The sequence below is a fragment of the Crinia signifera genome, chromosome 11 (genome assembly GCF_055691185.1).
Source record: "Crinia signifera chromosome 11, ASM5569118v1, whole genome shotgun sequence".
In the NCBI taxonomy this organism is placed as follows: Eukaryota; Metazoa; Chordata; class Amphibia; order Anura; family Myobatrachidae; genus Crinia; species Crinia signifera.
In genome coordinates this window covers 94,018,570-94,037,545 of record NC_139227.1, presented here as the reverse complement: position 1 = coordinate 94,037,545, position 18,976 = coordinate 94,018,570, and the positions used below count along the sequence as shown (strand labels likewise).

The window sequence follows — 18,976 nt, the reverse complement described above, 5'->3', positions numbered from 1 at the left end:
ACGCAGTATATACCAACAGGTATAGAACAGCTATAAACAGGGGACACTGGAATATTAAAAATGGAACCCTCAGAAAGTATGCGTCACAGCATAATGAAGGCAAGTATCTGGGGTCAGGTTTAGGGTTAAAATACTCCATTGGGATTTTGAGCATCTTAAATTCTATTACCCAATCCCTTTACAAAACTCATCTTGAATATAAATAAAAGACCACCTGCTGTCACCATTTCTCTGGCGTGTGCAACACTCATTAACCCTTGTGTTTACCAGTAAAAGCTGCCCAGTCTAGAGGTGGTCACCTGATTGTAGCTGCTCTTGTTGAAGGTCAGACTGTTCCACCTGATGAGGTTGGCCAGGGAATGACTGACTGTAACTGGGCTGGTACTGGTTCTGTTTCAGCGTTTCCGCCTCATTCACAGGAGGAACAGGTGCATTCATATTAAAAACCTGCCAAATAAAAGGAACAGAAAATTGGTACAGACTGACTAAGCCAAGCAGATTGCTAGAGAGATTGGAACTGCCAAGGAGGAGAATGTGGGCTGCAGCACCATTCAAAAGTCAAGTTGGGGAGATAATGAGTGGTTCCCAAACTGTGTGCCGTGGCTCCCTGGGGTGCCTCGGAACACTTGCAGGGGTGCCCCGGGTTGATGATCCAGGACCAATTCAAATTATTTATGGTTAATGATTAATGAGCAAAACCAGTGCTGGTGGCTGCCAATGGTAAAATGTGTACAAACAGAAGCAAATCCTGCCCTTTACCACATAACTGAACCTAAGAATTGCATATAAACCCAATCTAATAATTTTTGGGGGGGCCTAGGGGTGCCGTGAAAAAATTCCGATACTCTAGGGTGCCGGGATTCAAAAAAGATTGGGAACCTCTGGATTAAGGTCTTACCTGTTAAATATTTTTCTTCGAGGACGTCAGGGGCCACAAGGCTAACGCTGGGTAGTGGGAGTGACGAGAGAGCATTCCAGCACCAGAAAGGTTAAACTACTTGCTGCCTCCCAGACAGCCATGCTCCTTCCCTCCTCTACCCCACCTCCAGACCAGGAAGCTCAGGTTTTAACAAGCCATGGCCAGAGACAAGAGAAGGAAGAGAAACACCCTACAGAAACATATTAAAAGGTTCCTCTGTTGAGTGAGCTCACATAAGTTCAGAATGGGTTTCGGTACTTGTTTCCTAGCACGGCGCCCATCACATACCATAGTTAGTGGTGTGCGATGCAATATTCATGTTAAAATTAACAGGAGTGCTTGTACAATGAAATATCTCATAGCATTGCATGCCAGCAAATAGCATGTGATTTTTAATTGTACAAGCATTCTCATGCTTATTAAATGCACCCCCATTGTCAACGCCACCCCCACTATTAACGCCACCCCGAAGCTTGGCAAGCGCGTCCTCCGACCTTTTCATACCCCAACTATCCACGTCGGTGTAGAGTTGATTTTGGATAGCGTGGCGAGCCCCGCGAGGAATCCATGTGAAGTAATCCATGTCCCCTCGCAGGGCTCGCCACACTAGCTAAAATCAACTCCACGCCGACGTTAACAGTGGGGGGTATGAAAAGGTCAGAGGACGCGTACCGTTGCCAATGGGGGTGCATTTAACATTTAAAGCACCCATCAGGGTGCTTGTACAATTAAAAATCGAATCGCATTGCATGCCGCTATTTTGCATGCGATGCGATTGTATAAGATGTACTACGATCAAAAAATTGGGCGCCGTGCTAGGAAACAAGTACCTGGGTTACTCTTCCTTGTCTCCTGCCATGGCTTGTTAAAAATGGAGCTTCCTGGCCTGGAGGCAGAGTAGAGGAGGAGCCTGGCTATCTGGGAGGCAGCAAGGTGTTTAACCTTTCTGGTGCTGGAATACTCGCACCACTCCAACTACCCAGTGTTAGCCCTGTGGCCCCTGATGTATCCCGAAGAATAAACACCCACTCCCACTGATTGTTTGGAATGGCAGTTGGTTGCAGTGGGTGTGGCTCCCCAATTTGACTTTTGAACGGTGCTGCAGCCCATCCTCTGGGAACTGCCACTGGTGGTATTTAATGGCAAGCATCAAGCTGCGCAGAAGGCATTGCACACTTACGGTCTGCATAGACTGGAATGGAGCAGCATTCACATTGATACCACCGCTGTGCAGCGGCTTGTTGGACCCAGTCTGGAACACCTGAGGTTGTGAAGATGCAGGAAGCGATGAGGAAGTCTGTGTTGGATCTGGACTTAATGACAGAGATGCCTGAAGAACAGGATAAAAAGCAGATTACCATCATCCTTGAATTTACAAGCGAGGAAGACCAGCAAAGCTTGCTGTGTGACTACTGACCTGAATTTGCTCCATGGCATCATTTTGGGATCTCTGGTCTGTGGGGTGAGAAGATTGGTACATCTGGGGAGAGCCAGCATAGCCGTCACTAGTGGAAGATACCAGTCCAACCTTGAATACAAGTTAAAGTCTTATTTGACAGCAAAGGAGAGAATATACAGCTGCAGGGAGGGAAAGAGTGTCAGACACCAGAGTACCAGGAGCAGACTCACCTGGGTGCCATCTGGAACTTGGCTGGGTTGAGATAGCCGCGTCTCAGAATGAACTAAGAGACAAAAAGAGAATTAGTCATTGCAGGAAGAGAAATGGTGGACAGACTTTATATGGGGCATTCCCAACCTCAGTCCAGTTCTTTTTTTGCACCTTGTTAATTGAAGCTATACTGGGCTTAGCCAAATAAAGGGTTAGCTTACACATTTTATCATTTACTTTACTGCAAGCCATAGCATTGTACGCAATCTAGGGTCAGCACTGCTAGTAAGTGTGCACTCACATAAGAGAAGTTTGAAAAGGACCATCTGAACAACAGCAGTAAGCAGGCATTAACCCTTTGCAGTCCAAATTCTTTTTTTTTTGCAATTCAAACAATCTGGTTTAAATTCATTGTAAATTTATTTATTTTATTCAAAAATTGTCTACATTGAATGATTTTGTGTTCTTATTTTGAAGTGGCTCACCACTGGATCTGCTACTAGCGCTAGGGGTGAGCCCCACTAAACGGTGGACCTGAAAGGGTTAACAAGTCAAGTCATTGCGCACTAAGACTAAACACACCGTGTATCAAAACTCCTTCTCTGCATCGATCCCATGGTATTCTCTCAAGATCAGTCATCTATTAAACCCCCTCCCTCTATACACATTTCTGCCCAAGTTATCTACTCCTCTTATATAAGAGGAGTAGATAACTACGCCTCAGATAAATCTGTACACACATACAGATTTAGCTGTCTGATCTATATGGTGGGAACAAAAACCTGGAAATGTATGGGAGCATAGGACAACCAAAAATTTCCACCCAAATGCAGGAAAACAGAAGAAATATGCTTTGATAGATTTTTTATATCAGAATGATTTAAACAATTTGTCTGACTGATCACTATCTGTTTTCAAGCATTTGGGAACAAATGTTTGATTGTCATTTGCTCCCATCCATTTCCAGGTTCAGGTCAGACAGAAAAATCTGTACATGTGTATGCACCTTACTCATGAGATTTTTATTTACTTCTTTCTACAGTAGTAACATCCACAACCTGTCACTACTGCGCCCCCCCCCCCCCACATCTCTCTACTGCTTCTCTTAGCTGGTGATGTTTAACTTAATCCAGGCCCAGACTTCCTGCCCCGCTCGCAGACACCCAACTCCCAGGAAACTATCTACCCAGCTAACCTCATAGGTTTCCCTTCACCCCCCAAATCACTAAGATATACATTATGGAATGCCCGCTCTGTTGGCAACAAATTAACATCCATCCACGACCTTCATCTCTGGCAACTTCAACCTGCTGGTTATAACTAACATGGCTCAGTCAGACAGGTCCTCCCCTGCAGCCCTGGCACATGGTGGTCTCCACTTCAGACACCTCCAGGTAACAGCTAAAGAGGTGGGGTTGGAATATTACTATACCAGTACTTCACATACACAATTCTAACACAGTTTCGAAGTACATTCTATGAAGAATTACACCCCTTTCTCACTGCATGTTGCAGCTATCTATTGCCCACATGGGCAACCCACACAATTTCTGGAACATTTTTAGGCCTGGCTCCCTGATGTCCTTCCCTCTGACATCTCAATCATCATCATGGGTGACTTCTATATCACTTAGAGCAGTTAGATGGGTACATACCAGGCTGGCAAACCATCTGTGGCAGCTCCATGCTTTGAGCTGGGTTCATAGGCTGTGAAGATACAATGGCTGGGTCGATTGGTTGGTTCTCAAAGTCCAACATGGAGTCCTGTAAAAGCAGCCAGCCCTGTTATAAATCTACAACACTTTCCATGCTACATGACTTTCTAGGTTGTAGCAAATGCAATGGGCAAGGTACTGACCTGCATGAAATTGTATGGACCTTGCATTTGGGCCATCAGATCCTGAACCCTCTGCCTCCGGACAATGGGATCAGGTTGGATTTGAGGAATAGCGTTTAGCACAAGGGGTTCGGGAATTGGAGGGGTGGCTGCTTGCTGTTGCTGGAGTGAGTTTACAACCTATGAAAGAACAAAAAGTTCATTATCCCAATCAAGGAGGCAAAAGATACATACGTTTGGAAGGGGTTAGCGAGCGTAGTAAGTGTCATTTGCTCTGCACCAGCCCAAAAAAAAAAAAAACACTGCAACAAGAGCAGGACTTTCAGGGGGTGACTGAAATGGGCATAATAGTTTTTAAAGTCTTACTTCCACGGTTTCTACTGTCCATTCATCGACTTGTTCCTTCTCACTGCTGAACTGGGTTTCTGCCATGAACTGTCTGTTCACGAACTGCAGGACAGAGTGGTCTGAGTTAGTTTGTGCAATTGTACAAAGCAAGAGAGATTCACATACTAAGCAAGAGGATAAAGAAGCAGCATAGACAACATTCTCAGTCCGCACTTACCGTAGCCACCAGCAACGTCAATGCAGTCTCACACCAATGCGTGTGCTTTAACACTCTCATTTTGTACATAAACAGTAACCATGGGCTATTATCGCCTGCACATGCACCCAAGTACACATCTAAAGAATATGGGCAATCAACAAGAAATCTGTACACCTAAAAAAAGGATGTAGGGTGTAGATAAAAGCCATCAATGCAGGGGCTACATACAATGGCACCAGAGAGGTAGAGATGGCTAATGACGAATCCTGTAGGAAGGCCGGAAGGACATTGTCCTCGCCGAGATGGAACGTGGACACCATCTTGGGCAGGAAGGTAGATTTAGCCACCCAACAAAATGGAAAATAAAATGGACAGAGCAGCCAGTTCTGACCGGATGTTGGTGTAGGATCCCGACCACTTGGTGAGGATCTCCCGTTCTAGTGGACGGGAGTGGAATTGGGCATATGCCGCCATGTACCGACACACTGCAGTGCTCCTGCCAGCACCAAATAAACTGAATTGCCGGGAGGTGCCTGGGAGGCAGAAGTTTAACCTCTTGGTTGCTGGTAGCTTTCTTCCATTCCACTACCCAGCATTAGCCTATGGCCCCTGACATGTCCCGAAGAATAAAAACAAATTGCTCACCATACGGCTAGGGCTTCCCTTACATTTGAAGTTAGACGACTTTCTTCCAGTGACCATCTGCCTTGGCCCATAGATCTTGCAATATGAGCTCCTCTGTTAGGCGGCAGAATCTGAATACTTGTTGCTCTCAACCCCGGAGTCCAGACTAAAGAATTTACCTCGGTTCCAAGAAATATTTTTTACTGCCTCTCATAAAAGGGAGGAGTCTCCACTGGAGAACCAGTGTACCCAATGCACCATCTCAATAGTAGAAGTCATTATCACCAAAAGTTGTAGACTCCTGGGGATATAGTCTGTTTTTGTATGCATTCCATCACCAGACTTTGGGGGGTATTCAATGTCAGGGGCACGGCTGTCGAGCTAGCACGACAGCCGTGCCCCCGTCCCGTTCTCGTGAGCTCGCCTGGAGCTCCGCAGTCGGGATTCAATTCCCGGCCGCCGAGCGGCGAGAAGGGGGCGTGGCCGCGAGTTGCGGCCGGGAAGTGACGAGCTGCAGCCGGCAGCTCGTCACTTCCCGGCTGTTCTCGGCAGAACGAGCCTGACAGCTAGAGATGTCGGGCTCGTTCTGACAGGAAACCCTGTTCAATGCTGTCGGGGAAGACAGCATTGAATAGGGCCCGTCGAGCATCTCCCCCACTGGGAGATGCTCGACAGCGATTGAATCTCCCCCTTTGAATTTTAAAACAACTTTCGGGAGATCGTGAGATCTGGAATCTTGCGGTATCTATGATGACTCCCAAGAACTGGATGGTCCGTGTTGGATGCAGATGACCGTTTATTATCCATCCATGTTCCTGTAAATATTTGCTGACAATCTGTAAGCTGACCTGTACTTTCTGTGCCCAGAAGATCATCCAAAATAAGGCCGTACTTGGACACCTCTTTCCCTTAATCGAGCTATTAGGGATATTAAGAACATTCTGGGAGAAGAGGTCAGGTCGAAAAGTAGACATGTAAACTGAAAGTGACGGCCGAATAGATAGAACCTTAGATGTATAGGGATGTGATAGTAGGCATTTTTTAGATCCAACAAAGCTGGGAAAGTCGTTCTTTTTCTCACACGAATTAAGGTGGAATTCAGCATTTCCATTTTGAAGCTGGTTTTCTTTAGATACTTTAAATCTAGTATGGATCTGAATACTTCTGTGTGTTTTGCCTCCAGGAAAGGGTTTGAATAGAACCCCCCCACCCGCTTCTTTGAGTTTAAATGCAGTTGAAGTAGTCCCAAACGTTGATGTAGGATGTCTCTTAACGCCAGATCTAGATATTCATTGCCTTGACGGTCCTCTAAATGAACCACAAAAGGAACTCCCCAAAGCAGCAACTCCTCACCTGTTATACTGGCATCCAGGACGATATCTTCTGGCCTCTCTATAGTGTTGTTTAGAAGAGACTGGCAAGGGGATTTTTTTTTTGTCTTAAGGAAGATGAAGGGACTTCCCTCCAGTGACTGTGTATCCTTGTGTCTAACTTGGTCACAAATAGAAATGTACCTTCAAAAAAGGTTATGTAACCAAACGATTTTTCGAATGCACATCTGCATTTCAATTTCTTAACCACAAGGCTCTTCATGCCACTATCCCTGCAGCATGTGGTCCATTATTTAGATAGCTTCCCCCCCCCCCCCCCCCAATTCTTTAGATATTCCGTACATTATACAATTGACTGGGGAAAACACCTTCCCTCTCTTTACCAGATCCTTCAAAAATGAGGTCTTTGCCTTCAACTGGATAGATATATACTGTGCACTATAACCAAATCAAAAAGTTCTTCTTTAATCTCTGACTCCTCACTTGAGGAATCATGCACTTCTTGCCAATCATCTGAGGAAGCTTTAGTGTCATAATCCAGACTGGTTTGTGACCTGGACCTCTTCGAGGATTGCAATTGAGCCAATTCATCTTTGGTTACAAAGGATTTTCTCATCCAATCCATTAACGGTTTCAAACCCTCCAGCTGTTTAGCCTCAAGAACTGAGTGTCAAGTACACTCCTCACAGCTGCTCCCTTGTATGCCATAGACAAAACTTTGTCACAAGACACAGCTGACTAGAACACTTTTATTGATGGTCCCTCTTTCATTGAGAAGGCGGCACACTAGAAAATTTTAATTTTTGTTTTTAAACCAATTAAAAATAAAAGTAACTACTGCCCAATAACAGGCCAGAATGAATTGAATGTAGGCATTGCAATTCAGCCTGTTTAAATAGACAAGCCAGCATTTGAGACAGAAGTGATTTCCACCATCTTTGTTAAGGGAGCTACATTCTCCAACACTTCCGCTCCCCTAGCAGACGCTAGAGTGACATGCTGCCGGGGAGACTGAGTTACCGCTGCTGCAGAGGGGACAAGTGCCGAAGCAGCTGGGGAGACATCGCTCGCCACCTGCCTCGCTCCCAGCCTCTGGGTGAATGCAACTCCACTGGGGTGACAAACTCTCCATCCCCTGTCCAGGGAGCCTAGTAGCGGTTAGCCCCATAAAAATGAGCTGCTGGTGCCACTGGCGAAAAAGCTAACCCTTGTCCCCCCCTTTTTATTTTTAGGTGGGGCTCTGGTAGAACGCAGAAAAAAAAAAGAGGCCATAGTGCCTTATCCTTTCCCCAGGTAGCCAACCAACGAGGTAAGCCAGAATTTAAAAACAAAATACCACAACCCTACTCTGTATTACACTTTCAGGAGACCGAAAAAAAAACCCCACCACACATGAACAACAAAAAACACACACACACAACCTGTCTACATCCAGGAATAAGGGAAACATCCCTGTTTGGCTTACCACAGGGGGGGGGGGGGGGGGGGGGGAGGAATCAGAAGAAATGGCAATTATGCCGACACATTACATCAGGGCTAGGGAACCTTTGGCCTTTTAGCTATTCTGAACTACACATCCCCAGCATGCCCTGCTACAGTTTTGCCATTTGGCCTTGCTATGAACTGCAGGCGATCCAAAGATTCCCCATCCCTGGATTAAATAATAATTCAGTTATTCACAAGGTTCACCCAGGCAACATACAGAAGAGGTTATCAGCAGTAGATATGATATAAACCAAAACCTAGGTAAAACAAAGCGCCACCTCCTTACAGCAAATACTCCATTCTGCTGCACTAGGGACCCAGTCACAGCAAAAGATAATATACTGGTTCCAGCAGTATTAAGGGTCACAGCCCAGTAATACCAGTGTTGTGTGGCTGCTGCTATATTGTACCCAAGAGTACAGTCTTGAGGGGTCATACGACGGATTGTACGCACACAATCGTACACTGTGCAGTCCCATGGGTTGAGTGGTTGGTCCTCTAGTCAGCGGTGATGGAGTGCTTTTAAGAACACGCAGTTGTTCAACCAGCATTTGAGTTGCAGTTTAGGTGCATACAATAGATAGTGGACAACCGGCCATGTGATGGATTGTGTGCACATAGTGTGTCCGAAAAACACCAAGTCACGAGTCTGGGACTGCCGGGGTGTTGAAGGCAAGTCTCGACAAATCACGATTGTGAGCAGGCCATCCTGATGTATGGCTAACATTACTCTTACTCGATTCACACCAGCCTTTTTTTCCCCTGGGAACAATCCAGGTGTAGTGCTGGTATGAATGGGTCCCGGGCCAAAATCCAGGAGCAACGCCGAGGCATTTCAGCCATGCTAGCTACCCAGGGACCAGGTTATGGTGTGAACCGGGTAACCTGTCGAGCGACCCAGGTCTCATTCAAAAGTATGGAGGATGCATCGCTGACCACTCCAAGTGCTGGCTCCTCCCCACCCCTCAACGACGCCCCCGTGTGACATCACCAACCCCTGCAATAAACTGGGTCACACTGGGAGTTTGCATACCGCAAATGCCGGGGTCGCTCCTGGAATAGACCAGTGTCCTAATCACAGGAGTGACCACGACATTTGTAGTATGATGGGTTATTATATGTGCGCAGGTGATCTACCAGAGATGTACTAGCACTTCCCACATGCTCCCCTGTCAGTGCTGGCATTCTGTGAACAGGGACTGCACAAAGTAGTTACCTATATCAGGGGTCCTCAAACTATTTTGCTCTGGAACCCCATCAGACAATACAAATAATGACAGGACCCCAGCAAGTTACTGCAGAAGGTCATCACATGTGTAGTCAGCAAAAACATGACAGCATTGTGGAGGCACAGAGTGATGGGAGGAGTCTAAAATAACGGACAATGCAACAGATCTTTCAGACTCTTTGAATCACTGACAGATTAGAAAAGTCAGACGGATGTTCAGCAACATGGAGTCATGAACCATGCTGAGAAGGTTGGGAACCACTTTGGGGGTCAGGACACAGTTTGAGAATCGTTGATCTATATCTTTACTCCAAGGCACAAAACAAGACTGGTGCTGCTGTAACCACCACAGCATCGCACATACAGTATGGAGAGAGGAATAAGTACCACAATGATTTAGGACAGCAGCAGTAGTAGAGGACATTTACAGACAGGGACAGTTTGTGGGGAGTGATCAGACCTTTCTGGAGTGGTGTTACAATGTGCTACTATTCTGACTTCCTCAGTGACCAGTAGTTGTACAATGGCGACATCTTTGTATGCAAGAGGTGGATCTGAGACAATGCCAGAGGGCACCTCAATAAAAAAAAAACCAGTGCCAGCGACATTTGCACAATTCTGATTGTTGCTTGTATACAACCTTATAGCTGTCTCTGCATTATTTACAGTTTCTTATATAGCGCAGCAGATTCAGTTGTGCTTTACAGGTAGGCAGTGATAAATCAAACTGGGTAACAGACAGACTTGGAGGTTAGAGGGCCCTGCTGCAAGCTTACAATCTGCATTAGCGTATATTTAATCACAGGCCACGTGTCATTTCTAAAATACACCACTAACGAAATCATTATGGAATCTATAGATCCCAAGGAAACGCCGTAGCCGGTTTTACGAGCAGAGACGGCCAAAAAAGAAATAAAATTGCATTTTCAAAGTAAGCCACTATGCCAAGCAATAATGAGACTTCCCACTGTGCCGTCTGTATCAGCACAAGCGGCTTCATCCTTACCTCGGTAGATTCAACGTCACTTGGTTCGGTATAATCTTCCACCACTTCAGGTTCTAGGAACGAGAAAGAAAATCCTGAAATACAGGTAGCCATGCATATGGTCCAATAGGGAAGATTCTCCTAGAATTATTCTCTGCTTACTCAGGAGAACAAAGCAACTCTCTAGCCACATCTGTATAACCTATGCTTGGAAGGTCATTATAGTGCCAGGTAGAACCAAAGTAATCCACAAATTGGACGCCCACCCATTATATAAAGCAGAAAGAGGGAAAACTAAGTACCGAGCTCTGGTGTTTGTTCTTCTGTAGGCGGCGCTGCAGGCGGTTCCTCATCCTCACATAGCCCGTTCTGGTGGTTCTGGGTACTGTCAAAATATCCGCTTGTGAAGTACGCGATCCAGTATTTCTTGCAGGGCCTTATCTAGAACGAGATCGATCCATTCTGGTCAATGCTAAAAGTCAAACAAATCTCACTGCTGGCTACATTATACAGATAAGCTATTCTGTAAGATACAGGAGGGCGGAACGTAAATGAGGACTTTAGGTTAAGAAGTCTGGGATTTTGGCTGTGCATGTACTTTACAACAACGTAGGTTTGGTCTTCTCATCTGCTTTCTAGAACGATAGTACTTTGTACACATCAGCATGAATACTGCTGAGGGGGCAGAAGCTGGCATAGAGCATAGGTCCCTGCTGACTAAGGACGTCCTAGAGAACAGATACTATAGCAGAATATGGGGAGGGATCCAGCGATCATAGCTGGACTGACACAAGCATCTGCGATTCTACGTGCATTATTCACCCCAGCCTTACATGTGGTTCCACACACAGCCTTGTCTTTGCCTTCTAGCACATCCCACAGGTGGATGGAAGCCTGGTCATACTGCTCGCACAATCTGGAATAAAATGTATGTATAGATTGATTAGTGTTTCTTACATTCTAACTGCCACCCAACTATAGAATTAAACCCGCAATAACCTAGCAATGCACATTCACATTGGTTCTACCAAACAAGTCTGCTGGCCTCTATCATACCCAATGCATCAGCGCACTTCACAACCCATTCCTAGCAACCGCTGCCTTTACAACGGACAGTGGCCACATAATACAGCTGCCGAGACCCCTATAGAAGTATATCTCCAAAGACACAGGAATGGCGTAGCAAGCCTTTAGGGAGATTAAGTACAGTAACCCAGCTTCTAGATTATGCTTCTCCACGTTATCTCTGAAAGGTAGGATACATCAGCTCATAGTCCTTCATCAAGACCAACCATAGGTAAAGAGGTCACAGAGACCGTAATGCCTATATTTAACCATACGGAATCTCTTCAGAAGTCTTTAAACCAGAGCAGGCTACACACAGCAAGCGCGCAACGCCTGGGCTTCTCTGAATAAATTTTAGCAACAGGTTATGAATACAAATAAAGTCTATAACAGTCTGTTGCTGCCCGACTACTAGACACGGTTACGGTGCTTTAGTTAAAGCTCTTCCACTGCAAGAAACGCTACAATAGTCAGTTGGAAAAGAAGTGTCCATATATATTTTACCTTACTGTTGGGTCACGGTCGGGCTCCACCAGTTTATAGAATTCATCTAATACAGAAAGCTCTTCCTCGGACATCACTGGAACCCCATTTAAACCTTGTTTCAAGTCATTGCGCACCTCCTCGTCACCAAGCTTATCCAAGACAAACTGCAGCTCGAGCACAGTCTTTAAGCGCTTCTGTTCTGCCTCTTCCCGCATCAGCTGCTCACGACGAACGGCTTTCTTGATGGTTTTCTGTATCTGGAGGTTGGAAAGTTTATCATTATGTGCATGGCCACTGAGCATCCCAAACATTCACATGCAATAGTGCAAACCACCTGTATGACCTTAGACCAGTGGTAGCCAGTCCTCCAGAGCTACCAACAGTTCACATTTTCCAGACAACCCAGCTGCTGCACAGGTGCACTCATTACTCACCGACACATTTTAAAAGATCCACAGGTGGAGCTAATTACTTCACTTGTGATTATATGAGGAGATCTGGAAAACAATAACTGTTGGCAGCTCTCGAGGACTGGAGTTGGTTCCCGCAGCCTTAGACCATGCACAATGAAGGGGATGGGATGCAAATGAAATCAACACTTTGTTCCTCTGTGGGTGTCCACGACACCCATAGAGGGAGAATAAAATTAGTGTGTCGAGCATAGCGAGGTACCGGGCTCGCTGCGGGGTGGAGGAAAGGGAATTTCAAACCAATCCCAAGGGGATAAAGGGGGTGTTTCTGCAGTCATTAGGGACCAAAAAAAAAAAAAGAAATCTTACGTCTTGGCCCAACGCCATGAAGCTTCTCTGCAGTTCTCGCGCAAACTCCATGTTGGTTACAACCTCCTGATATTTTGAGACCGCATCCTAATAGGAGCAGGCAAAAAGCATAATGTAAGGAATAGACAATGAAGTCATCATGCTTGCCAGACAGTGTAAATTCAAGTGACTATTCTAGGTTCTCACCAGTACAATGGTAAAATAATCAGCAATGCACAATTCACAGATAATCTGGAGATGCAGAACTAAAATAAAAAGGTTACCAGTTGGTCCTGGTTTAGCCGCTCTCCTTTGTTCATTCGATCCTGGTAGTCATCCAACTTCCCCTGTAAGACAACACGTGCAATTATTGCCACACAGAAGTACAGTGCACCCTTACAACACATTGTAAATAAAATTCATTTGGAGAAGAGTATTGTTTCAGAGAACATCTTTAAAAAGTTACTTTCCAAGTATTATGGTTACAAATAAATACATCTATGTTATGTATGTACCCTGCACTAAATATAGGCTCAAGTGATAACAGAGCCGATACAATGCCCAAAGGTCTGCGTTTAGTGACTGACCAGCAATGTTACTGTTCCTCAACATATAGTGAGTCGTATCGGCGGACAGAAGTTTTGTCCATGTAACTCCAGAGCGTAAACGAAGTCTAGTAAAACCAGATTATTCCAGTCTCGTCACTAGAAGAATAGACCATTACCGGGCTTAAGCAAATTGTCGCATGAACACTATCTTCACGGAAGAGCAGAAAGGGCGACTGTAAAACAAGACTCAAATCAGAAACATGCCAGGCTGAGGCAATAACCACAAGGAAGACAGCGACCAAGCAATGAACTGAAGATCTGATGAATATAAAAGGCCACAGAGGCCTGATGACAAGAGATCACGTTAGCATGGTGCTACCATCAGACAAGACTCTAGTTGAAGAAGACCACATCCTATTATTTCTGGCAGAATGGACCACCTAATAGACGGACAGGGCCAATATACATCATTTCAAGCTGGCCTCTAAACCCTAGTAAAGGAATACAAAGGAACAAGAGGCAAACATGGAGGAAATGTTCAGGCTAGGTAGTTTTTGCAAAGGCACCACACCCTGCCCAATTTTAAAAGTGCAAAATGCTCCTTGCCCTTTCAGCAGCACCCTGCATGGCATCTATTCACATTAACCAGAGAGCTTGGAAGAAAACCCAGCACCTTGATGGGTGTCAGGTGCCTTCATCTGAAGTGGGTGGCGCCCATCCTAATGATGGTGGCAGCTTGGTCCCACCCAATAATGATGGCGGAGAATTTGTCTATATATGTGCTGTGGACTTTTAGATTACTTCTTTTATAGGCATATAACCGATGTGGAATATATTTAATCCTTATTAACTTGATACATAGAGGTTATTGTAATTATTATTCTTCATAGCATTACTGGGTCTTCACTCCTTGTGTGATATCCGTATCAAGCTTTTAGTATTGTGATAAGTGCGCCGTACAAAGCCATGATTACTGCAATCTGGTCAGATCACACCTGCTTCCATGTTTGCACTTTCCCTTTCCGGTGGCCAGTTTCTCTACGAGAGGGAACACAGGTTTGATACACTGCTTTGTCTGAGGGGTCACTGCAGGGGCATACCAGGGTTTGAATGGGCATTGCAAACATATGAGGTGCCTAGAGGCGCATGTGAGTAATCCAAAAGGGACACTGAAGCTACATATGGGCTGTCTGAGGAGCATTAACCCCTTTACTGGCACGCCCGAGAGTTGTCCGGGCTATGCTAAAGTGCGCAGTTGGCAAAAAAAATAAAATAATTCTCAAGATTGCCATTTCGTGCCCAGCCCCACCTCCCCCCGCGCCCAGCTGTGTGCTGCGTGGTAGCAGCTGATGTAGTGCCGTGGCAGCAGCTGATGTAGTGCTAAGCGGCACTGCCCGGGAGAGACGGTGTTTTTTTTTTTTTTTTTTTTTTTAAGAAGCACTCCGCCACAAAAAATAGCCACTACTGAAGGGGCATGTGAAGAATTGAAAGGTATATATTTAAGAGAACTTGGAATACTATGCCAAACATTAGTACCCACAATTGCATCAGTCACATTGAATCTAAAATTGTGCCCTCGTTAGTGGTTAATATTTTTGCATACAGCCACAATGAAGACCAGGTGCTTCCAGCACACAGACGCATCAATTATCGAATGCGTTTTGTACTTTTTAAAGTACAAAACGCATCTTATGTACAATTATCGGGTGGCGTTTATGGGCTTGTGTGATTGCGCGTTCCCGGGAGCCCGGTATTGTATGTCTAAAAAAGTACGTGCTGCACGTACTTTTTAGACTACATCTGTAAATTAACATTACAAACATGGGTTATTGCATCGCATGCATCCAAGTGCACATTGCATAGCAAGCTGGAAGAAAAATTGTATAGAACCATTGTACAGCCAAAAACGCATAGCACAGTAAAATTGATGCGTCTGTGGGCACCTTTAGCATGTTGACCCCAATTAATCCCCTTACACATCACAAATGCCAGGTCGGTCAACCTGGGTTACCCGCTCAATACGACAGAAATCTGGGTCCAACCCTTCCAACAGGAAGCTGCTGCAAGGAGATGGTTGCCTTGCACCTAGTCCCAGACCCAGCAGAGCAAGTTATTTGTACATTAGTATTATACTTTGTGACATTTTAAACAGTTCCACAAGTATTTCTAAATATTTTAGATGTGATTCCACCTGGGGGGGGGGGGGGGGGGATTTATTATATGGCGATCAGGGGAATATGCGCTATCCCGTGCCTTAAGGCACGGGATAGCGCTTCCCCTGATCTATCACACCTGCTTAACGGCGGTGGTGTGGGGCAGGAGGCATAACGCAGCTACGATATTTTGTGCTGCGCGCCTGCCTGATTTACGAACAGCTGCAGGCGGCGATGCCCTATACCTACAGCAGGGAAAGCGCTGTCCCTGCTGCTGGCACTGAGATCTTGCGTGAGTAGTGAGATCCCACGCATGCACAGTCCAGCCGGCCAGGGGGGGGGGAAGGAGACAGCGCGTCAATGTTAACTGATGCGCCGTCAGCTGGAGTGGACATTGCCGGAGGGGGGAGTTAGAGCTCCCCCGCTTTGGCGGCAAGGCGAAGCAGGGGGTGTTATAGCGGCGCTATAATAAATCTACCCCCCCCCCCCCCCCCCGATTACTCTGCTAATCCCCTACTGTATTGTTCTATGTATTGTAGCTGAGAATAGGATAGCCACGACTCAAGGAACAAAGTTGAGAGGGGCTCCAACTGTATGCGGAATGCATTCACTTTCGTTAAAGATAATTGGCCGCAGATATCACCTATGTTGAAGTAGCTTTCATATCAATTAACCTGTGTGAAACAGGTGCTGGCAATCATACATTAAGAGGGAAGTCCAGGGACAGCGCATTCTGTCCCTCCTGGAGAGGGTCATGTTGGAAGTTATGGGTCTATGTATACACGTGAGGTTCACATATACATGATGGGTAATCACTGGCACACGCAGTAACCCTCCAGGCCGGTTCTCAGAGCGACAGACAATGCAGACCCCACTTCTAGTATGGGCACATGTAACAGACAGGGCTGTAAACACAAGGCTCCCATCATGTATAGACAGTATGTGCTGGCCCCATAGGCGGAGAGCACCTATGTAGCAGTGCGTTCCCCCCACAGAGCAGCGATGTGACTATGCCGCAATGCTGGGGCAGCACACACACGGGATGCAGGACACTGCGTGCTCACAGCCCGGGCCACACACACACGGGATGCAGGACACTGCGTGCTCACAGCCCGGGCCACACACACACACACGATGCAGGACACTGCGTGCTCACAGCCCGGGCCTCACACATACACACGGGATGCACGACACTGCGTGCTCACAGCCCGGGCTTCACACACAGCACCGCTCCGTGTGAGCCGCCATATTGGATGCGGCCTGGTCCATGTGCCGCGGCCCGGGACTCGCGTAGCACACACAGCCGGGGACTGCCCGCAGCCTGCTCCTGCACGTCCGGGGACCACAAACACAGCGGACACCGGGACTATCGGGCGGGTACTAGGTCAAGGCTGACAGAGCAGGGAGTTCCTGGCCCATTGTGTGCCCCCTTATTTACCCCCGATCCCTACATTAGCCCGTCCCCTAATCTCGCTACTTCCACCTGCATTCACAAACATCAGCCACTGATAGTAACATCACCGAACCCTACATCACACTGTACCCCTACACCACACCCCCATTGCCCCTTACACCAGTGTCCCCCATCTCCACATACTACCCCTACACCACACTGCGCCCCCATTGCCCCTTACACCAGTGTCCCCCATCTCCACATACTACCCCTACACCACACTGCGCCCCCATTACCCCTTACACCAGTGTCCCCCATCTCCACATACTACCCCTACACCACACACTGCCACCCACCCCACATACTGGTCGCCAATCTACACATACTGCCCCCCAACTCCACACACCATATACACTGAGCCGATTTGGTCAGATTCCGACGGATCAGGCGGTGAAATTGGACCAAAATCGGCGGTGTTTGACATGCCGTCGGGTCCAATGTGCGGTCCAGTGCGCATCGGACCCTGTGGTCGCACTGGCAGGACATCAGATGTCTCGCACTCGGACCCATCAAAGCACCCGTGATGTGTAGAGTCTGATCCTAGGTGTGTGCCAGCGATGGAGCACTGCTGACACCTATGTGCAGCCAGCAGCATGGGGGCAGAGTGGTCTGTGGGGCTGGCAGCTTGTAGTGGCTGGGGGCAGGGTCCGTCCGAGCAGCAGCTGAGAGTTTGTAGCGGCTTTTTGTCAGGCGGCGGGGTAGGATTACACTAGGGATGGCCATCGACTATTCAAAAAAAAAAAAAAAAAAAAAAAAACCGATGTTTTTGCCATCGATGGGGAGAAGCAGATGGTTTCCCTCTATCGATGGCACAGCAAAACCGATGTTTTGCCTCCCCCCCCCCCCCCCCCCCAAAGTGCCGGGACACAGAGCTTAGCTCCACCCCTGACACCCCAACCCCATGTTTTGATTGGCCTACAGGCCAATCAGTCAAAAAAAATGGTTGACCATCGATAGGTAAAAATATCAATGGCCATCCCTGCTGAATATTTTGAAATGACTGGCGGACGTTTATTATCGGAGAGAACTCTCTAGGCCAATCAGATGGGAGGTTGCGAATTAGCTGAGAGCATTCTCTCAGCCAATCAACGTCCGGCCAGTCATTTCAAAATATTAATCAGCCGCGTCCCGCCCTGCAAAATGCAGCTACACGCTCCTAGCAGCTCCCCACCACCAGAAGCAGCTACCTGGGATTACATGTAATAAATCGCATGTGATTTATTATATGTAAAATGGAACATCAAGTGCCAAATCGCATGTGAGCCTCCCGGGGAACTCTCAAGGGCAAACTGGTCCGACTTGTCCTTAGGACAAAATCGACCCACACACACAAATTAGTTTAGTTATGTGGTGAGCGACACGACTCACCTATATGTGTCCATATAGTGTCCATGTTTGGCAGGGAGAAGCACTAGTTTTGCCAGCTACATTAACCATAAATAGTATTAATTGGTCCTGAACCACCATCTAAAGCACCCCTGCATGTTCTCTGAGCAACAGAACACAATTGGGAACCACTGCAATGAGAGAATCTTAAGTTCGGCACACACAAAGATTTGTTAAATCTGTCTGGTGGGAGCAAAAACTTGTCAATGTACAGTAACAAATGAGAAGCAACCATTTTCTCTAAATGCTGGAACAAAAACGATTGTTAAAATATATTTGTTAACTTAAATGGTTTTAACTAGTGTGTCTATTGTCTCTTCCAGTGTTTGGGAGCAAATGGTGAATGGTCAGATGCTCCCATACATTTCCAGATTGTTGTTCCAACCAGACAGATATGTGGGCTCTCCCTACAGAACGCAATACACATTTATAGCACTCCATACCAACATTCTGCAACTGTAAAGGAGTATTAAACAATGTATGTACAAGTATCAGATCAATACATGTTCTATAGGTGAATAATAATCACAGTATTGTCCCATTTCTGCAGAAGCTGCTCATA

General features: G+C 46.5%; 1 protein-coding gene across 1 annotated transcript in view; it reads right to left on the bottom strand.

Moving 5' to 3' along the window:
• LOC146044969 (caprin-1-like) overlaps nt 1-18,976 on the bottom strand; it is a 28,395-nt gene that overhangs the window by 2,122 nt on the left and 7,297 nt on the right. Inside the window, 14 exon segments of the mRNA XM_083163649.1 lie at nt 300-447; nt 2,100-2,249; nt 2,337-2,447; nt 2,549-2,601; nt 4,184-4,292; nt 4,387-4,545; nt 4,732-4,815; nt 10,587-10,639; nt 10,868-10,973; nt 10,975-11,006; nt 11,399-11,481; nt 12,135-12,373; nt 12,896-12,982; nt 13,159-13,221. Of these exon segments, the coding sequence (XP_083019775.1) occupies nt 300-447; nt 2,100-2,249; nt 2,337-2,447; nt 2,549-2,601; nt 4,184-4,292; nt 4,387-4,545; nt 4,732-4,815; nt 10,587-10,639; nt 10,868-10,973; nt 10,975-11,006; nt 11,399-11,481; nt 12,135-12,373; nt 12,896-12,982; nt 13,159-13,221 (1,477 nt within the window).